This window comes from Hesperophylax consimilis, chromosome 28 (assembly GCF_061612785.1).
Source record: "Hesperophylax consimilis isolate HC1 chromosome 28, BYU_Hcon_1.0, whole genome shotgun sequence".
In the NCBI taxonomy this organism is placed as follows: Eukaryota; Metazoa; Arthropoda; class Insecta; order Trichoptera; family Limnephilidae; genus Hesperophylax; species Hesperophylax consimilis.
In genome coordinates, this window is record NC_142863.1 from 17,537,390 (window position 1) to 17,560,513 (window position 23,124).

The 23,124-nt window shown below is 34.4% G+C and overlaps 1 protein-coding gene across 10 annotated transcripts in view; it reads right to left on the reverse strand.

Annotated features, from left to right (window-relative positions):
* The window catches only part of shot (dystonin-like protein short stop), a 644,554-nt gene that overhangs the window by 307,651 nt on the left and 313,779 nt on the right, over nt 1-23,124 (reverse strand). For 4 of the 10 annotated variants that reach the window (XM_089648719.1, XM_089648708.1, XM_089648705.1 and 1 more), the window contains one exon: nt 9,249-9,266. The exons of the other annotated variants lie outside the window; for them this stretch is intronic. In XM_089648719.1, the coding sequence (XP_089504845.1) occupies nt 9,249-9,266 (18 nt within the window). The remainder of the gene's footprint in view (nt 1-9,248; nt 9,267-23,124) is intronic. 10 annotated transcript variants of the gene reach the window in all.

Sequence of the window (23,124 nt, forward strand, 5' to 3'; positions counted from 1 at the left end):
GGTGCTTTGCAAAGCTTTTGGAAATGGTTTTTAGTTATTATTTCTAACGGGTGAGAATTCAATCATTATCCTCCAGATTCTTAAGAAAACTATGGATAAAATCACGATTGGATAGATCAGTGTTTTTAGTAGATTTGGTGGCTGTTTTGGAAAAATTGATGTTAATGCCCTCTTAGGGTATTCATGCAACATGCTCTATCCAACTGTAATCTTATCTGTGTCTATCTCTAGTAATAACTAGAACAGAGAAGCCCAACTTACTCATAGAAATGAATCAATCAATTTTCAAAATGACTAGACGATTTTAAAATAAAACAAAACAAAATAAAAATGTAGGTGACAATAGACAAGATGTCCTATAGATAAAGGGGGCTCTTCTGTACATTAAAATATCATAATTAAGTCCTAAAACAAAACATAATTGAATTATAATAAAGCTAAATAGTTTAATCACGGATCTCGATGGTCTGCCAACGTCAATAGGGCGTTGCTACTAAACACAATTATTGAAGATGAGTGCAAATACAATTGACCCATCAAGCCATTTGAAACTCGGGACGTGACAATCCATCAGAGATCCGCGATCAAAGTATCATTAACACGGGTACAGGTTTCATCAATTGAAATTGAGGGTACAATATATTATAACACTTAATAAGAATTGTTATAAAAAAGCAATAAGTTGTTAATTTAAAAAAATAAAATTGTAAAATCATAATTTATAAAAAAGCGAAAAATTAAGAAATTGAAAATATTTTTTTTACGATTTTGAATAGTTGTTGATTATCAAGAAAAATGTGATTATTAACTTTAGATATTACGGCAGAATAATAAAGAAGCAAAGAAAGTGAAATAAAAAAAGCGCATGCAAGCTTTTAGAATGAAGAAATTGACGGAAAATTTTATTAAATTTAAATTTTGAGTTTATCATTGATTAAATATGAATAACGTGATAATTGTGTCAAAAAATTACAGGTGTTTTGAAAATAAAATAAAATACACATAAATTATACAAATATAATAATGAAATTAAAATTTTAATCGATATGTTACCCTTCAAACAAGTATTTAACAATATTAAGCCTTGTTTCTGTCAACGACCAATTTCAAAAATTACGAATAACGGTCACAAGCCAAGTCATCCAGACCGAAATAGAAACTGCATTCAATGAGGGTCGCTCTCATGACCTCAGCACCTAAAAGCCGGTGTTCACCGTCTTGACAGCAGATTGTAACACACACCAGTACACTCTTACAAACAACCCAAACACATTGCTAAAATGGTATGTATGTAATAGGCTTTGTGGTACGTCGGATTAAATTTATTCACACGGGTGAACGCATACATACTAACAGGCAAGAGTATTTTGTAAATATACACTTTTATCATCTAATAGCCACTTTACAGTCTGGGCTCGCATATAAATCTCAAAACGAATAATAAAAGAAACTGGAATCAAAGAGGCTGTTAGAAGGAACGGTATGCGCTTACTGCTTGGTCTGGTGGTTGATTTGTGAGCTCAGATAATATAGTATATATGCTAATTGTGGTAGGCAGGAGAAGAACGTTTAGAAAATATTAAGAGATCATATGTTATCGGGATGAATGCCATGATCGCTGAATTATTACTGACTTTGTTCAAACGAAAGATGGCATAAATTAACACGCAGTGATTGCGGAAGGAGATGGAAATGGCCAAATAATCGAAGTTATAGGACTGGAATGAAAGCGAATGGTCAAATTTATCTGCATATCATTAGAGGTGGATAATTCAACATCAGTCGGCGCAATACCGTAAAGATTCGTGGCCAACCCAGTCGTAGACTTATAACACGTATAAAATATGCAACTAATTGTGGATTGAATTGTCGGGGATCCCTCCCTCTCTCTCTCTAGGATTCTGTATAGGGTGAATATGGACAACTTCACCAAAATCCCATCCAACAACCTCAAAATCATACATTAACCCACTCTTTGGATTGGTTGGCTAATGTGGTTCGTTAACTGTGGTTGGTCAAATGAGGAGAAATAGGAATATAAGATAGCACATGGCGTAATAAACTGCTGAGGATTTGTACTTAAGTAATAAATTCAAAAATCTAAATGTAAAAAGGCCTAGGTTCCAATCCTTTAGGTATTCCTAATAAGATGGCATAAATCAACATTGCTTATCAATTTTGCAAAGATCGTATTGCTGAGAACTATTAAAATGATAATATTATAAGAGAGAGAGCAATGAACAGCAAACGAAAACGTGGAAACAATAATAACGGTAGTTTGTTAATTCGTTTATCAAACCAGTTAATCAAATAAACATGCAAGTCCAATCAAATTAAAAGAAAAAACAACAAGAGCCCATTAATTCGCTCGATGAACTAGGTACTAACTTGCAAAGCCCATTTTTTATAGGACGACACCAGCAATAACTTGCAAAGACCACGTTAAATTGGTAATAATAATAAAGAGTACAAACGAAGCGGAGAAAAAATCTAACTGACTTTTACGCATTCATGAACTTATATTAATTGAGCGGAATAATTTGTACGTATTATTCGTAGATGCAAATGAACTAATCGCCAGCCATGCGATAGAAGAAGTATAATTGAATTTCTAGTTGAAAGATTTCGGTACCAGGAGAGGAGGAATCGGTCACGGTGCATGAAATTAAATTGGTCAAGTGTCATATCAAGACGCCTGCCTGAGTGCGAGAGATGAATTAATATTATCGTAATTATTATTAATTATGCTTTACGCCCGGGGTATTAAACATGCGGAATTTACAGAGAGCATTAAAAGGCCACTTAAGAAGCATATAAAATTATAGCCGCAGTTATTATAATTTTATTCGCAAAAGAGAATAAATTTGTCGTATGAATGGTTTTGAAAATAATAATATTAAAATAATATTTTCCGACTTATGTCCGGGTTAAATCTTCCCCGTAGGAAAAACTAAACCCTTCCACACACTTTTCCACAAATGATCATCTAGTCAATCAACATTATGCAAGTGCATTATATAAGAAAAATAAATACAATACAAGAACAACACGTCAACTCACCAGAGATCAAATGGGAAAATAATTCACCGACTCCAGATATTTTCATATCAGAGGGTTCGGCTCGGTAGAACTCCTAACAGGGTCTATAAATCCTACTGATCCCTCAACATAAATATTTTAAAAAAGTCTTGGTGAAAAAATCTCTGGTGAGTTGACGTGTTGTTCTTGTTTTGTTTTGCATTTATTTTGCTTATATAATGCACTTGCATAATGTTAATTGACTAGATGATCATTTGTGGAAAAGTGTGTGGAAGGGTTTAGTTTTTCCTATGGGGAAGATTTAACCCTGACATAAAGTCGGAAAAAGGTTAAACGCGACGCTCTTTATAATCTACTCGTTCGTAGATGGCGTTAATTAATTTATTTGATTGAAATACGCTTTTTACAAGGTGTTGCTATACCGATGATTCAATCCAATATTGTATTTGTATGCCATTCTTGAAAGAATTTAGTTTTTTTACGGACAAAACTATTTGATTTACAGAAAACGAGTTGATTTACAGAATTTGAACAATTCGTCAAATATTCATAGTTTATTTTTAAGTTATGTGAAAGATATTTTCAAATACCGTCATTATTTCAGTTCTGTATAACAATTGGCTCATAAATAATAACAGAACTTGAAAATAACTTCCACAGAACTTAAAAATAAATTATTAAATTTGATGAATTGTTCAAATTCTCCGAAACAACTCGTTAGTTAGAGATACCGTACATATGACAATGAACTTTGAAATTTGATTGACAAGTTCAGTGGAGGTTCTATTCAAGTTCTATTATTATATCGTTATTGGCCAGTTACTTCACAAAACTGAAATAATAACAGAACTTGAATAGAACCTTCACAGAATTTGAAAATCACCTTATAATTTGAAGAATCGTTCTCTGAAACAACCCGTTAATTATATTTTTGGATATCATGTTAATTAAAATTTCTTAAATCAGTCCTAAGATTGGTTTTTATTTTGCGTTAATCCATAATTCATAAATTAAATAGAACCTTCAAAGAACTTGAAAATCACCTTTGAAATTTGAAGAATTGTTTAAATTCTATGAAACAACCCGTCCTTCTTTTTTTTTGTTATTTTTGTTTTTGTCCCGTCCTTCGTAATTTTTGATACCAGTTATAAAATAATAGATGATTCCACTGATACATACATTTTACGACTCTGTTGTCATTTATGTTTTAATAGTATTGAAAATTATTGACATTTTAACAATCCACTCTCTTAGTATCAAGCCATAAAGCTAAGAATAGCATGCAAAAAGACTGATAAAAGCCAAAGAATGCAGATTGCAGAGCGAAACCCGTATCTTCAGATAGTCATTTTGATAAATAAAACCTTAATGAGATAGATAGTCGATGAGATAGTCGTTTTTATACACTGCCATATCTATAATTACCCATTTTACACTGTTTTTAATACAATATTGGTTAGTAAAATAGATCTAAAATATTGGCTGAGGGATATTTCAAATGGAAAAACAAAACGAAAAACTTGCCACGACGTTTGACCGCCACCAACCTTCAGAACAAACAATGGTCAACAGAAGTTATGCACTTTGTGTTGAAAAGGTTGCCTGGTGATAAAAACAACAGGTTCTGACGCCCTTGACGGTTCAGAAAAAGATTTTGACTGTGCATCTATATTTTGATGCACCAAAAGATAAGACCTTTGAATGAAATGAATTTAAAACAAAATTTAGAACGGAATAGAACCTCATGAATTAAAATAAATAATATCGTACTAGAGATAATCTAATTGAAGATGAAACCACCATAAGGTTGTATAGATCTCAAAAATTGTGACAGGCTGGTGATGTGGAAAGAAAAACAGAACTTTTATATTTGGTTTTGAAGCAATACAAGGCGAAAACTATAGTGTTGGACCTGCGTTCGAAAATACATTCCACATAATTGATCCACAAGAACAAACGAGAATAATACCATTCTTATATTCTGTTGGTCCTAAGGACTGCGACGGGGATGTCATCTGGAAAGAACGCCAGATGACAAGAAACCGACAATCAAGATCAATTTCAAAATTAAATAGTGTTTTTGAAAGCAAGATTTTATCACATTTTAGTAACACAAATCAAAGACAATAACAGATTTTGAATATAAACATAAAGTTTTTAAAGTCATTTTTTTTATCCTGTAAATTGTAATTAACACTTTAGACTTTAGACGAAACTAAAAACGTATTTAATGCTGTTACTTTATTACAAAACTTGCAGACTTTGACAACTATTTTTGAAATGCTAAATGTTGTTTCATAGAATTATTTCCAATTTTTCGTGAGCCTCTACTGTAAACTTTTAAATGGAAATACAAAGCGTGTTATTGTCTCTTTCTTATACTGTGTAAATCATATATCTCACCGTAATACAAAATGAGGTAGCATGACTTTTATGAGTCTGTGGGGGTATTTCACTATCTCTGATTATGTTCTGACCAAGCACTAATCCGCGGATTAGTCATTTTTTCGTTTTCACTATATCTGAATAACGCTAAAGCTCGGGTTAAAGTTAGATTTGACTAATCAGTGCTCGAACTTCACGTTAGGCGCTATTCCTCGAATCAAAGATGGCGTCAAAACATTCCGAGTTTAACAGCTGAGAAGTGAGTCGAATTTTGTAGAATGAATTTGAATGCTTGTATGATCCATCCTGAATTATTTGATTGTGTTCAAAATAAGAAACAATGTATTAATTCGACACGAATCTATCTAAAATGACTTGATAATCAACATAACATAACCAAAAAAATGCACACTTCGCGGTGTGCGGACTGTGACGCATGACAGCCGTGGCAGTAGATGGAGAACTGCAAACATTTTGCGATGTTGCCAGACTATTTCGAGTGTTATCTATCCGGAAGCTCGAAACAATGGTGAAACGGTCGCCGTTGAATAACGAAGTTATTCTGATCTTTAAAGCCAGCCAACGGATAGTTAGTCAGATATTTAGCCCGACATAGTGAAATACCCCCTTAGTCTGGCTGGGAGAAATATCTCCCAAAAAGACTCTAAAGGTTAAATACCCAATACTAAGCAACTGGACATTATTGAATTATACTATAATTTCCATCGTTGAATATAACGTCCAAAGCTAGCAAAATGAGGACTCCAACTACCTAGAAGAGATAGATCAGTAATGCAACTTGCACACAAGTTCGCAATCTTCGCATTCCTAAGCCGTAAGGCGCTGGATTGAAATTGTGATGCATTCTTGCACGATGAATCATCAGTCATCATTGAAACATTGTACCAAAATCAATTGAATTTCTTAGACGCGTAGGCTTATAAAGTGTTACCATGTTACGAATATATCTCCATAAATCAACCATTACTGCCCATCAGATCGCCATGAATGAAAGTGTACCTCACATTTTCAATAGCTATAACATGTCTAGATGGTCGAAAATAGTAGAATTATCGCTGACAGGTCGACCTTGGACTGATTTCTTCAGGCCTACCTTATGCACATAATCTGGTATTTCAGAATAATTATTATTGCATACAATGACAGCATTTAAAGTGGCAGGTGCGAGATGCTTGAATCATCGATGAAAAATACTCGCATCTACTTCTCTCGGAATACTTTTAATTTGCATGTTTTATGTTGACGGTGTGCAGTTCTTGGTAGTGTACTGACTAACGTGGGGTTATTGATTAAAGTAGACAAGCAAATATTTATGTATATACTTATATTCTGTGGTCACATTATGCAACATTCTAGAAACCAGTTGCTACGAAGGAAGAGGAAAAATTTAACGAAAGCATTGATAATATGAAAATTGGATAGAATAAATTCATTTATACAGGTTGCAGCACAACAGTAAGTGTAGTTTTGAGTGCTGGGGATGAGGAAACTGGGGGAATCACATTGTGTCGAAAGGGTCGTGCCGTTTTCAGTCGTTACCAAAGTTTTGGCCAACAACGCCGGACAACACCTGAGCTTCGCCGTCCGTTTGTTTTTAAGCTATCTCTTCATGAATGTAATTTTATGAAGGGATAATAAGTTTTGGTTTTCGATCTGAACTCTGGTTCGAGGGTTTCCTGGTCAATAATTCGTCTTAGTTCATATTTACCCCGAGTCTTATACTCCAAAAGCGCGATCTACAAATGTATCTAAATTGATATATGGTTTCCACAACTTTCAAACTGATGACGTTGCATATCATGACTACTACCATTTAAATAGTTTAAAATGAAGAATCATCACCAAAATATAATATGACGATTGTAAAGAAGTGTTAAAAGACACGACAAAAGCTAGTAAGTTATTGTCAATATAGTTAATTCTCCATACGAATTAGCGTGAGAGGCAATAATTGTTGGACAAACAACTCGCTATGCCTAAAAACTAAGATAAAAATATAATAAAAACCCATGCGCTTATCATAACCTACACTTTTTCCATAATAATAAAGCGGTCCGTCGGATTGACAAACAAACGCCTCCAGATTCATGTCTCGAATCCAGTTTGCAAAAGTCAAACGCAACAGCTGTTACGCCCACGCAACGGTGACGTCACAGAACTGTGGGCCGCGACCGTGACGTAACAGAAAACGTGGGCGTCAAAAAATATAAATAACACCACCCTAAAAGCCTTGACGGTTGGACACACCAATCACCACTTCGACAAAAGGGATACTTTCATAACACAGCAAAATAAAATTAGCAGTACAAATCGTTTTCCCTTTTGATGGAAGTGTTAAATTTGCTCACTTGGGTGGCAGGATTTAAGTGCAGTGCGTACCGTTAATAGGGTGCCCACGCGGTTTTCAAAGCAAGTGGGAATATTTATTAGATTATGTAAATAGTGCGTCAATCGCGTTACACATAATCAATTACGAAAAAACTTGTAATTTATTATTTCCTATTTATTCAATGAAATGATTGCAGACGCATACCAATAATTATGTTAAACTGGAATTGAACGGTCTAGAACTATTCTGCCCACTTCATCGGGGAGTCGAGAGCGAGGACAAGATAATGATTGTTGGGACACAATGTTGACAAGCGATTTTAAAATATAACGCAATATTAATTCATAACTTGTAACCTGTTTAATGTTTACGGGGGATACAAGTCAAAACTTCCTGGTGTTAAGTTTATGTAGGAAGTGAAACAGAGAACAGTTTAATCCAAGTTTTCTATTAAGCAAAATGGTTAGCAGTGAAAGGCATTAATTAACCCCTCGGGTCTAGACAAATATATCATGTCATCAAATATCCCCGATTGACACTCAATTTCAAATAAATTCGCTGTTTTTAAACCCAAAATTAAATACTGTTTTGAATGCAAATGATGTAAATTCAAATACAGGTGTGATTTGAGATTTTCACGGCCAAAATTATTGTAGCGATTTGTTTTTGGGGTATTATGGCGTTTTGCGCTACCTCCTTCTATAGCCAACGTTTCGGACAGCATTGCAGTGTCCATCATCAGGGCAGATGGGTAATCTACATATCTACACATCTGCCCTGATGATTGACACTGCAATGCTGTCCGAAAAGTTGACTATAGAAGGAGGTAGCACAACACGGCATAATACCCCAAAAACAAATCACTATAACGAAACGATATTTAAACATCCCATGTTTCAAACTGGAACCAACCATACACATTCACAAAATTTCATTGAAATCACACGTGACACGTGATTTTTATATATTAAAATGTATTACACGCCCTAGTGGGCTTTTACATAATATTTTAGAAGTAGTTTGTAACACTGAACGAATGTGTATTTTTTTCGTTCATTTCATAAAACTTCGTTTGATCAGAATATTTTAAAGGTAATCTAACTATGATTAAGTTATATTGTAGGTTTGTAAATAGTCGTAGAAATAATACGTACAAACTAAAAAATTACTAAAATTATCATTTTAAATTGGGTGAGACATTGTTTCGAGGCTGATTAATAAAAAAAGCTAACTTTAAAAAGATTTCCCGAAGAATTTTTCAAGGAAAGATAATGAAATACATTGTATTGTAGAGTAACATATCGTCGACTTAAATAACACAACTTATGTAACAACCAACATATTCAAATGTAAAAATCAATTGGCTCAAGTGCCGAATAAATTCTGTACGACACTTGTAAATATAAATAATAATCATATCAAATACACGACAACATTGAATCTTAATTAAGCCATAAATATCCGTAGTACCAACCTTGACATATTTCCAATGCTGTAAAAATCCCATGTTAATTTGACAGATGACAGGTGACAGATGGTGTTGTGAAATGGTGTTGTTAGTGGAGGTATCCATCCGCCAAATCCAGGTGTTTTATTTGAAGGGTTAAGAGGAAAGAAAACAGACAAATACATGAACCATCACCGACACATAAGGGTTAACAATACAATACAGTACAAATAAAATAATATAATTAATAAATAAAACACAGGTGACTGATTTGCACAAGGCCACCTTTAATTTAAAGGCCCAGATACTGACAGTTGGCTGTCAAGATGGCCGCCGAACTTGTTCAACTTTCAGTAAACTATGCGGTAAATTACTTAATGGATATTCAAAATAGATGACATTTGGTCATACTAATAAATTTACCAACAGAATAAACACAACATATTGAAGAATTCCGAAAATATTACATAGTATTAGCACTATTTTATGGAAAAGTTACTGATTTTTAAATAGAAAGGCGAGCAAAACAAAATATCTTGAATCTTTTTCAAATTTAAATGGTAGTTTTTTTTACATTAAGGTGGATGCCGTGTGGAGAGTCTTTTTGAGGGAGGTCATAGGGTCTCAACAGCCCTCTAACGAACGGGCCCGCCTCGCAGTTAAGTCCTAGACAAACCTCACCCCAAGAACCCTGACACTCCTGCTTAATCACCATGGGGTGACCCCTAAGGCAGATGTGTTAGGTTATCCAATTAATAATTCCTAGGGCGGTGCTGGTTGGTACCCAGACCCGCCTTCTAAATGTTTACAGGATTTAAACAAGTAGGCTCTGTATCTGCTGCTAAAGGTGCCGCTAGTGTGTTGGCCTTTCATAAAGGTGGTATGATTAATTTGAATTGTTTACAAGTTAGTATCAAATTATTTATAATATATTCACCGTTGTGGAAGATTCTTACGGAGTGATCATGTTACCCGAATATTCAATTCAATGATTTGGAGCTAGAAGACTGTAGCACTGTATATTAACATAACCGGTCAGAATAATAGATTACAGAACTATTTTTGGATATATTTCTTCCAACGATCTCTACATATAAATCAGGTAAAATGATAAAGCAAACCAGTATTGTGATATATTATTCATGAAATGTACATACTTAAATATAATAGTTATATTAAATAATAGCGATGGTTTTCCTTGTAGCATCAGACCGTTGAATTGAATTATTGGAGTGATTTTATATTGATCAGGTAACAGATATTTAATCACTGAAAAAACTAGCACCCAAACAAGCTATGTCGATATCAAATATCTTGCATCTTTTTTTATGAAGAAAATAATTTAAATTTTAAAAATTAATAACTGCAATCGTAAGAATGATACGGTTAATTAGAAAAACGTGCCAACCACAATCTTATTTATTGAAAGAAAACACTTTATACTATAAACTAGTTCACCAGCAATCTATTAGAAACTATTAACTTAATACCTATACCTTATATACTCGTAATTATGTACGGTAAGAACACAGTTAGTAGGTAGTTTATTTACCAAAAGTATTATTAGTAGAAATATGATGGATTATGGACCTAAAAAAATCGCGTTATTTTTTGGGAAAGTCTGGAGTGTTAATTTTCAACCTAGTAAGTTAGGTTATGTTAACTTTTTGGTATTTTGCAGCCAAAACGTGGCGGTACCATTGAAATATAATTCTCTATGGGAGGTACGCGACGTTTTCAAGATGAAGTTGGTTGCGGTCCATGTTATGGCTATTAAAGCTTGTCGAAACGATAGACAAAAAATATTTAGATTGTATATTTATTACGTTCTTATTTTAAAATTCATGAAAATCACGAGCCCAAAAATTGCGAATTGAATAAATCTCGCGAATATGGCTAAATTCGCGTTTTTCGTGAATTCGCGAATTTCGCGTAAAAATTCGCGAATAAAAGATCGCAAACGCGATTTTTTTAGGTCTCCTACCCATCAAAATTTTATTTACTAAATGGTATGTTTTTTATCGTGCTGAGCGTCCTCTTTCTTGAATCAAAGTTTCCGACAGCATTTGGGTCATTATCACCACAATGATCTGTTGATGAACACTATAAAATGCCAAAAACCTTGTTTCAACAAGTTGAAATGCAACACAACTAATTTCAATCTACAACATCCTGAAAGTGACATAATTTAAAAAATAAATAAAATTATAGGAACAATTACATACTTAAAACATTTAGGTTTATTGGTGTGATAGTTATTATTCAATAATAATCTACGACAACAGAGAAACCACATAAAATACAACTTTCCTTCAAGCATTTACGAGTAAAAATTTTGGAATCTGTCACAAAAAAACACAGAAATTTATAGTACATTAAAAGAATACACTGTCCTGTTTGCGTCAAAATTTCTCAAATAGTTAGCTCTAGTGTAATGAAATTTACGCAGCCTTTTATGTACGTAATTATGATGTCAAGAGAACTGTTTTCAACCCATTACGTCATTTCTACCTTAAGATTGAAAGTCTAAATCTAACAGAAGACTTGATTGTTGACTGAACGATGTAGAAATGATATTCCTGAAGCGTATATGTGGTAAAACTATGTATGATCGTATAAGAAATGTAGAGATTCGCAGAGAATGCAAGGCTGACGTAAGCGTAATGAGTAAGATTATGAAAGGGACGCTCAGATGGTTTGTGTGTGCAGAGGGAATTATCGAAGAAAGGAGTATAAATAAGGAGAATATAAGACGCAACAGTGAATGGTACAACAAGTCGGGGACGCCAAGAGAACCAGATAATTGAGTCGGTCCATGTCAAGAGTTAGAATAATAGAAAAGTGTGTATGAGACGATGTATGAATATGAATGAGGCAAGGAGTGTGTGCTAATACCGAGTTGTTTGGCGGTCCTTCCGCTCTGCCTACCACTGATAAGAAGTGGCGTGATGGTTAGTTAGTTAACATACAGGGTTTTCCAATAAGAGGTGTTATTTTGAATAGCCCGCAATTCCGGTAGATGTTACTTTTGAAGCTGTCATTTTTTGACATTTGACAAGTAGAAACTACGCCATTAATAAAAATGGAACGATACACGCTTCAACAACGCATTGAAATTATTAAAATTCACCTGAGTGAATCAAATGCAAATCACCTTGAGTGATGAGGCCCATTTCCACGTCGGTGGCTTCGTCAACAAGCAAAATTGTCGCATCTGGGGCTCGGAAAACCCAAGAGTTATTGTTGAAAAGCTTCTCTATCCTCAACGTGTGATTGTTTGGTGCGGTTTATGGTCCGGCGGAGTCATTGGACCTTACTTTTTCGAAAATGAGGCTGGAGCAACAGTTACGGTGAATGGTTGTTGCGCTATCGAGAGATGATTAATGATTTTTATGGCCGGAATTGGATGGTATTGATCTGGACAACGTTTACTTTCAATGAGACGGCGCTACGTGCCACACAAGCAACGAAAACATTGATCTTTTACGATTGAATATCAAAATAACACCTCTTATTGGAAAACCCTGTATTATGTTTCAATCTCTTTGAAACTCGGGCGGAACCGGGTAGTAACTTCCAGAATAAAGATAACATTGGAATAACCGACGACCAATACAATTTTCAGTGGCCGATATTATAATGACATAATAGGTTCCGTCATTAGCTGATTCAAAAAGTGAACAGTTCTCACCGCTTTAATGACGCTATGATGAGAATACAACAGTTGCATTCAAATCGTTGGGAAAATAATCAAATTGAGAAACCGAAAGAAGACAGTACCATTGGAATATATCATACAAGAGTGGAGTGGAACTCTTAGCATCGCCCTTGTGAGTTACCACAATTCGGAATCGAAATTATGCTTTAACCCAGAGGTTCCCAAAGTGGTCTTTATGGACCCCCAGGGGTCGATATCGGCATGTCATCGAGAAAAAAATTTGGGGGTCCACGAGATTCAAATGGGGGTACATACGAGCGGACCCTCATTTACCTCATGTCAACATTTAGGAGTTCCGTAAATGACACAATAGACCTAACACAAATATAATAGACTGAGAAATTACTTATTTGATATTTTTATTTTTATATTTCGTAAAGTTGATAATTGAGGTATATAAATAGAGTCTACGTTCCTTTTCTCGTCAGAATTAATATATTCAAACAAAACATTGCACATTGGAAGCCGCGAATTTTCCTAGTTCCCCAACTTGTTCTTGAAAAACGTCCAGGGTAATAATGACGTTCAACATTTAAATGCACTTCACACAGACTTCAAAACGACGTCAAAGTTTGAAGAAATTTTGACTATGGAAATGCAACGTTGAAGATTCGGATATCATTTGACAAAGAAGAACTGACCGGAATAAGCACTGACAAAGAACTTAAGGGGCAGTTCTGTAGGGCCAGCTACAGAAAGAAATTCCCGTTGCTTATCACAACGGTGCCCCTGTCTGCACAATGTAAAGATAGAGGAACTATACCGCCACCGGTTGTTGGACAGGCAAGGGAAGGGAATATTTTTACTAAAAAAATAAACGATTATCACATGGGACGTTAATAGTTTTAGGAAAATTCAATATTCGGCAGGCAAGGGGTCTACGAAAACAAAATGGAAAGTGGTCTAGGGGGCAAAAAAGTTTGGGAAACTCTGCTTTAACCCTTCAGTACTTTCATCAAATTTGTTCAGTTTGCAATGTTTTCTGTATATTTAAAATGCGCTATATACTTTTTATTTACTAACTTTCCGTGAAAACAAATAATGTTTTAGACACTGGATAAAATTATCTTTCCGGTGTATGCATTTAAAAGAAACATTACTATTTGAAAATAATACAATTTTAATATCAAACGTGAAAAATGTTGTCAAAAACGTTAACCACATTTTTACTTAATTTTTACTCCGATCATAGAAAAATGTGAGAGAACTTGATATTTCGAAAACAAATTCGTTTTGTCTGGGGAATTTGTAAGAAAATATATCGTACCTACACTTTTATTTCGTTCATATCCCTAATAAAAAATAAAAAATATATTTTTAAAGTTTAACCGATTGTTACGATACGTAATATGATATAATAAAATATATTATTTGCGGCACGTTAAAATAATCAAAAACAAAAGAACGCAGGGCTTCAAATGCGTGACTCCTGGATTCGTAGCCGAGTATATTAACCGCTTAACCACGATGGGCATCTACGTTGAAATGTGGCAAATATAAACAAAGATGGTCGTGATTTATGTTTTGGGGTATAATGCCGTATCGCGCTTCCTCATTTAGCCACCAAAGTTTCGGACAACGTTATAGTGTTACAGACTCCAATTCACCTATGGTGCCAATGTCCTGCACTGATGGAAACTAGGTTCAGATACCTGGGGAGACATACAGTAGAACCAGAAGACATAGCCACAGACCCAATGACAACCCTGGTGAACTTTATTAAAGGGACTGGGTTGTTGTTAAAGGATTGAGGTAAAATGGGAGATAGCACAATGGGCCTATGGCCTAAGTACTCACAGGAACTACGTGTCAACCGTCTAGGCCCTTTTTAAAAAAATAGTATCCATAATTAGGGCAAATGTGAGTCTTAATGCAATAAAAATTAATAATGTCATTGTTGTAAGCTTATAGCTTATACCTAGTGAATGCATTACCAATGGATTGAAATTAAAAATTACACGTAAATTATGCACGAAGTAACTAACGTTGTAACGGAATTTCATTTTGTTTTTGCAAATGTGTAAAGACAAAAGTAGAACATGGTAAAATAAAAATGCTTCGCTTTAATTTGAATATGTCATAATTTTTTGTTACGCTATGTTTCCCGATATTTGATAACATCTTGATAAACCATAATTAAGATTTATGCTCATTTCACAAACCTATCCACTAACTGCGTTTTAATTGGACCCGAATAACATAAATAAACAGTTGATAAAATCATTAAAAATTAAAAATATTTAACAGTATACTCCAAATTATTACCCCCTTATACACGGTGTTCGTAAACTTGTAGTACATTTTTAAAAACTTTTTTTCGGCAACAAAAGGGTTAAAATACTTTCGAGCCAGGTTTACGCTTCGAAGAAAAAAGCTGATATTAACTAACCCCCTAACGAAACGAAAGCTCAAAATCGATTTTAAATGTAATGTAGATAAGACGAAAGAAACATTAACATACTTGGGGCACAAGGGTACACTACCTCTTTAGCGATTGAGACTGATTATTTGAAATTACACAAACTAATAGAACACATCTTAATTGGGATGATATTGAGAGTACACATCTAGAGGCGAACATGTGCATCGTTTAAAGCTTTGAATCCTTCATGCGTCTTACATATAAACCAATAAATTTCTTAAATATTGTCAGAAAGTCGAAGAATTCGTGCTTTGCAATAAAATCGAATTAAAAAATTCAGTATGTCTTAACGTATCCGCAAAAAAACACACATTTTATTAGTCAAATGTATTTATTATTATTATTATTTGTGTTTTTTACAATAAATATACAATGTTTACAAGTCATACTGTTTTAATTTATACTACACTTCCATTAAAAGCATTTGCTTGTGGATGGAAGAGGAATGTAAATTTGCGAAAAAATAATATAACTAGGTTACAAAGTAAAAAAAAATACAAAATTAAAATCCATACAAATTATTGTATTTGGAAGGAAGAAAAAATATATATTATTTATTTATTTTATTTATTTTACTCCCAGAGGGCTTTTACATGGTTGGTACTATAATTTTAATTTGACAAATACTTTGAAACATAAAAAATAAGAATAAAATTACATTTGATAAAAGCTATGCAACAAGTCATACAAACACAAGAAACAAAAACAGAAAATTACAGCTATTTGTTGGTTTACATGATGTGTTTAGGAGTATTGTTGAAATAAATGTTTTAAGTGATCCACAAAACTTGCCAAGTTGGTATTGAATATGTCAACATCACCCAAGTAATGATTTCCCATGGTGTGAAGTCGTTGTATCGGAGAGTGGGAAATGTAGTTACGCTTATGTATGCTGCTGTAGAATATTGTATTTTGTCGTGTTGTTACTGTGGGTGTATGTATGTTTATAAGTTGCAGGAGTTCACAACAGTCGAATTTAGAGTTAAGTATTTTGAATAAGAACGTTAAATCGTTTATTTTACGTCTATCTTCTAATGTATGTATTTTTAGAGTATTTAATAAGAAATTGTATTTTGTCTTCGGCAGGGATATTTAATTTAAAATTTATAAAATGTAGAAATTTTTTTTGTATTCGCTCAATGTTGTTAATGTGAATTTTATAAGATGGAGACCAAACTACTGAGTTATATTCAATTAGACTTCTTACTAGAGATACGTATAATAGTTTAATGGCTTGTAAAGAATTAAAGTTTTTAGTTGTCCTTAATACGAAGCCTAGTGTTTTCATACCGTTGTTAACAATTTGATGGATATGATTGGTGAAACTTAGTTTTTCGTCCAAAATAATTCCAAGATCTCTCATTATGATCTCTCATTATGGAGGATAAATAGAGTATATTAGGATAATTTGTGAGATTTTCAAGTGAAACTAGGGGAATCGGTTTTTTGTTAATGATTTCCCTAAAATATTTTTTTATATAGTTCAATTTTTGTTTTTTTATCATTAATGCTTCTAATTTCTTCCGGTAAATTATTAAAGAAATGTTTTCCTTGGTGGGTACAAAAAAATTCACAAAGTTTCATAAATTTTTCTCAAATTTCGGTCGAAACCTTCGGTTTCATAGAGGTACATATGTTAATTCTTCTGTAGTTAACTTCTCAGCGCTATATTAGCGGCGGACACATGCCTGAGCGGATGACGAGCCTCGTGCTGGCACAGTTGGTGGACGGGGTAGTCTCTCTCCCTGCAGCAGCTGGTACAGTTCCTTCGCTACCTAGGACTCTTGCAGCAGAGTCTCCATCTTCTGTCTTCGTCGAGCGTCACAGCGGTGCTGCCAAGGTTTGTTGTCTATGTGAGGATGTTGTGTCGGCGCTCTTTATTGGCAGCAGACACATGTCAGCGCTATATTGGCGGCAGACACATGCCTGAGCGGATGATGAGCCTCGTGCTGGCACAGTTGGTAGACGGGGTAGTCTCTCTCCCTGCAGCAGCTGGTACAGTTCCTTCGCTACCTAGGACTCTTGCAGCAGAGTCTCCATCTTCTGTCTTTGTCGAGCGTCACAGCGGTGCTGCCAAGGTTTGTTGTCTATGTGAGGATGTTGTGTCGGCGCTCTTTATTGGCAGCAGACACATGTCAGCGCTATATTGGCGGCAGACACATGCCTGAACGGATGACGAACCTCGTGCTGGCACAGTTGGTCTAAATAACAAATGTAGATCCTAGGAAATAAATTGTACAGCGCCCTTGAGGTGATTTTTCACAAAAACGGCGCTCTACAAATTATCCAATTATTATTATTATTATTATTAGATTTATAAATAAAGTGTAGCGTTTTATATTTTTAATGGCCTTTATATCATATTACTCACTACGACAGCAGGGGAGACCCATCCATTTCTACGAAATCATATGAGATGTTCCGAAAAGCGAACAAATTGACCCTACGGGTAATAGCTGATTGTTCGTAAAAACCGAACAAATTAGCACGAAGGGTTAAAAGATCCAGCATACTGCAAAAGAGATGTATGTTTACAAAGTGTTCTCATTAGATACTAAACAGACATGTCAAAAGTTTGACAAGGGCTTGTGTAAGTTATAGAAATGATCTCTAATTGACCAAGACCATAAAGAGTAAATAGAATTATTGAAGTACCCGAAGTGCAAGCACACTTGAAGTATTAATTTATGAAATAAAACAGCTGTGAACGCATTATGCAATACTGCAATGAAATTGATTTGACGGACGTGATGTTTTTATTTATTTTTAACGAGGTGGAAAGAATGGTATTGATCTGCTTTTGATTAAAATATAAAAAGGTATCCAAAAAAAGAGGTCGTTCATAGCCTGCTGTACGACTATAAAAAATATAACGGTTGACAACAACTATTATTGTTGATGCAGTAAATGTTTTACGAAAAATTTAATAGGTTTAGATGTCATCATTTGACATCGAAATAAAAAGTCTGTCATAGACAATTTTATTTAACTTTATTATATTATTAGTTGATGTCCCTAGCGTTTGCCCGGACTTGAAATCTGATGAGAGCAATTTTCCAATTATTTTGTACGTCAAGTGTGTAAAATTTCATCAATATTCTACTTAGAAAGAGGGATGTGGGTAGTTTTAATTTAAATCTCGTATAGAGAGTGAACTTCTCCCCGAGTTGAAGATCAAGTATGCAAAATGTCATCAATCTCGGATTAAAACTGGAGATTTGTTTAAAAATTCAAATCCACGCCTGCTGCCCGCCACAGACACTCTTCTTTATACATATAAATAGATAGATAGATAAACAAGTTTTACAATATATGTTATTTAATTTTGACCGTATGGTTAAACATAACGAAATAATGAATAAGCAATAATTGGCATATTGTCTTATTTTAAGTCAGAATGCATATTCTCAAGCTGGAGCTATGGAAAGGTTTCGAAATTACAGAGAGAAAATGCCGTACAAATTTCATGATGCCAATTCGCGAAGTCAGAAAGCGTTTGCCGTTTAAGCGCACAGTCATATATTGTCTGCTTTATAGTAAAGATTAAAATGAAGTTAGAATTTTAGAATAAATTTCCAGTAAATAATTTTAGAACGAATCAACTTTCTACTAAGTAGTAACGTTGAGTAATCTATACCTTGAGCAGTAGCCAAAATTACACATTAAAAGCCAGCCTCTTTGAATGCAAACACGTATAACATCGATAATTTCAACGACAATGGAGCCGTTACGCAATCAAATTTAACCGAGGTAGACAATGGAGAAATAGCAACAGCAAAAAATCACACACATTACGAAGACTGCCGACTACCAAAGATGGAAGGTGGCGTAAAAAGTATTGCGGTGTTTAAAAGGGTGCATCAGAGCCTGCTGGAGAATAATTGGAGAGTGTTCAGAACGCATTGTCTTTAAAAACGGCCATCCTGCCTCTTGGTCTTGCAACATATCAATACAACCCGGTCACGGTGGTACGGTAGTCATAGTATGGAAAAACCATATGGTTAAGATGTATAAATCAAAATGGAATTTGCAGAGGTGAGGCTACTTCCAAGGATGCGTATAGTGATTAAGTGCGAAAAGGTGACAGTTGGAAGAAGAATGCTGCAAAAGCTTGGACAGTTGTTAATAAGGCGTATGGCTTTATACTCGATGGTGAATTAATAACACGATATAAGCAAAATTTAATCATGACAAGGCTTTTTAAGGCTCAGTTACTAATCGTTCAAAAAGAAGAAGAATATGGTTGTAATGGGAGTAAATACGAACCTTAGAGGAAGCGCGCTAATATTTAAAAAAAAAACGATTATAATTTATATAAATATGATTTAAGATTTTCACGGCCAAAAGTATTTTTGTTATTTGTTTTTGGGGTGTTATGCCGTGTTGCGCTAACTCCTTCTTTATCCAACGTTTCGGACAGCATTGCAGTGTCCATCATCAGGGCAGATGTGTTATTTGAGGTTGTGGTGAAATGTGAGCTTATGTATGAGGTTGTGATACCGTGTTGCCAGTACTTAGCTGGTAGGTCACTTATTAACACTTAATAAACTAATTGTTTATTAGCGAAATTTAGATACAGGATTTAGGACATAATTGGAAAATTGGATATAATTGGACTTTCTCTCAGGGATTGTATATTTAATTTTGTCAGCTTAAAAATGTTACTTTTTAGTTTAGATCTGAATTCTGTGGGACTTATTATGGATAGTTCCGGAGGAAGTTTATTCCAAGCCTTCGGCCCAGATACTCCGAAAGCGCGATCACCAAACTTAGTATTTGGCTTGCGCTTAGGTTCCATCAGTCTGCCTACAGCTGATGATGTTGCTGATCTAAGAGTTGACTGCCTCAGACCAGTGTTTTCCGGGACGCATAGTTCAGAGATGTAGGGTGGGGCCATTTCATTGATGGATTTAAACACCATACAGCACAATTTGTACTGGATTCTTTCAGGGCACTTGAGCCAGTGGAGGTTACCAATGTGTTATGAAATGTGCGAATATATAGAGACTCCGGTTATGAGCCGTGCTGCTGCATTAAACACTGATTGAAGTTTGTCAATTTGATATTTTGGTAGGCTGGCATAAATGCCTTTGCAGCAATCGAGAAGTGAGACTACGTAAGAGTTGATAAGTAGTTTTGTTGCTTCTGTAGGAAGGTTTTCTATCCCTGCTTCAGACTTTGAACATAAAAAGGTGAAAAATTGAAAAAAAATCAACTGGTTTTGTTAATCAACGGAATTTATGCAAATTTATCGAGACTTATTTGGGCAGTATTAAGTAGTGTCAGTTCGGATCAAGTAAAAATACTGTTGCAACAATTTTTACTACTATAAACACATTTGAATTTTGCTTAACGGTTAACAAATATTAAAAAAACATTCCTTTCAAATAATCTATTATGGAAATCAAAAGATATACCGATATCATTATTTATAATGATCTTTGAGTCAGTGGATGTTGTAATTCCGTATCACAAGGTCCATCCATCATGTTAATCTAATAGATTTATTTACACAGAATAGGTAATACTATTTACAAATGTTGCCATCTAATAATTTAATAAGAATAATATAAATTACAAAACATAAAAGCAAAAATTTGACTGTACGTAGCAGAAGATCTGCATAAATTTTTATTTTTGTAATTTTAAGGTCAAAATTTATATTGATAATAATTTGATCTATTTAAAAAAAATTAAAAGTTGGGCGAAGCCAGTAAGTAAGTAATAGTGTCATCAAAATAGTAATCTTGTTTGTCGGTGCGTGAAGTGAAATATTCCATCGTGAAATTATTCACATTAAATCAACTCAAATTGCTCGAAATTTTAAAAATTGGAATTGTTTGTGTGAATTTAGAGAAACGATAAAGATATTTTATTTAATAATTTTTATCGTTATTCGTTATTTTTCAAGTTCACTAAAAGTTCGAAAGATAAGTAAATTTTTTTATTTTTTTTATAGTGAATACCTCACAAGAGTCCCAGCTGCTCCCGTCTGGAGCCAGTGAGACTATGGCATCCCCAATTGGGGGATGTTGTGAGGCTGAAGGTAAGTGGGGAAGGGAAAGAGGAAGGTGGGGAAGTACCTGGCTATTCAGATCTAGTCACTAAACACGGCTAAAGCCATTTGGAGCAACGTTTCAATTCTGAATGGTGGTCTTACACCAGGGCGATACTGGTAGTATCTTCCACTCTGGTAAGTAAATATCCATTTAAAAAAATAAATATTTAATAAAAAAGAAATTTGACAATATTTGTTTTCACAAAGGAAGACATGTCACGATCAAGCGAATAAGATACTTCAAAAATGATAAATAAATATGTGAATGAGGCAAGGAGTGTGTGCCAAGACCGAGTTGTTTGGCGGTCCGTCCTCTCTGCCTACCCCTGCGGGGAAACGGCGTGATGGTTAGTTAGTTAGTTAGTTACAAATCGCACAATTATAATTTCCAGATTCCCGACTTTTCACGGGTCTGCGCTAGAAACATACATAAAAGGGGTATTTTTTACTTTTAATTCCACACAGTACGCCCCTGAGAAAAACAATTTCCCTATGGGCCTGTGTCGTCTTTTAGGATGCTGTATGGAGGGTCGTTTTGAGGAGAGGAAAGAATGAATATGAGTTTTGAAGATAACCGTGTTGTAAGAATAATAGAAAGGGAATACCAAACAGCCGAGCTCAATCATCAATTGTGAATATTTTCAAAAATATTTTCTTATGAAATTATGCGAAAATGTGCATTAGCGAGTATGCAAATTAAAAAGTATAAATAATAAAGTTACACAAATACATATAAGCATTATATAATTCCTACTTTGAGAGATGGTTTTCTTCTGCGATATGTGCAAAAGTATCCGTTGGTAAGATAATATGTATTATGAAATTCCAACTAGCAATATATATATATATATTTTTAACATAATTGTATTTCATAATGTTTTCCCCACTGGGATTTCCCTTGCTGGGGATATTTACACTATCAGTATTTTTTATTTTATGTTATTAAATTTTAATATAATCTAATCTAAGGTAATATCTATCTGTAATATCTATCTCTAATCGATCTGTTGTGCTCCCACAAACAGTTCTCCAACTTTTCGTGGAAGGAGATTTTAAATATTAGGTTCTTGTGTTGTTTAAATCAGGGATTTATTAATACTTCGCGTATTATAATGGTGACTCGATAGTCGACCTAACTAGAAGCTGGCTAAATGAGATCCGGGGACAGTAAGTTTGTCTGGGAGCATTCTCACTGGCCCTGGCGACTACTGGCCACTAGCTGCCATCTTACGGACTTTCAAGCAAGCTCTTTGCACTGCCCTCTATGAGTGCATCAGTGAAGCTCTTAAATAACTCACTTCTCAACACTATCTCACTTCAATCAGTCTGTGTTTGGTTGCAAAGTTTTATCAATTTGGCTTCTCCCTGTGTACCAGATCCATTTTTTATGAATGCTTTGAAAATATTGACATTTGTTTGTTTTTTGTAGAAGAGTGGTAATTTGTTGTAAAGTTTTATGGCTGAAGCCAACAAAGATATTTATTGTATGCTTTTATATTTGAATAGTCCGACAAAAAACTGGTAGCTATGAGCTAAGATATAACGCTGGTTTAGTGTTAAAAGACCTGTGTCCGAAGACAGTCATCACAGCTGACAGCTGTCACAATACTGATTAATCTCATATTGACAAAGATGGATGTGAAAATGAGAAGGAATCGCATCGCAAGTATGGAAGAGCAAGGCGATACTAGTTAGTTGGTTTGTT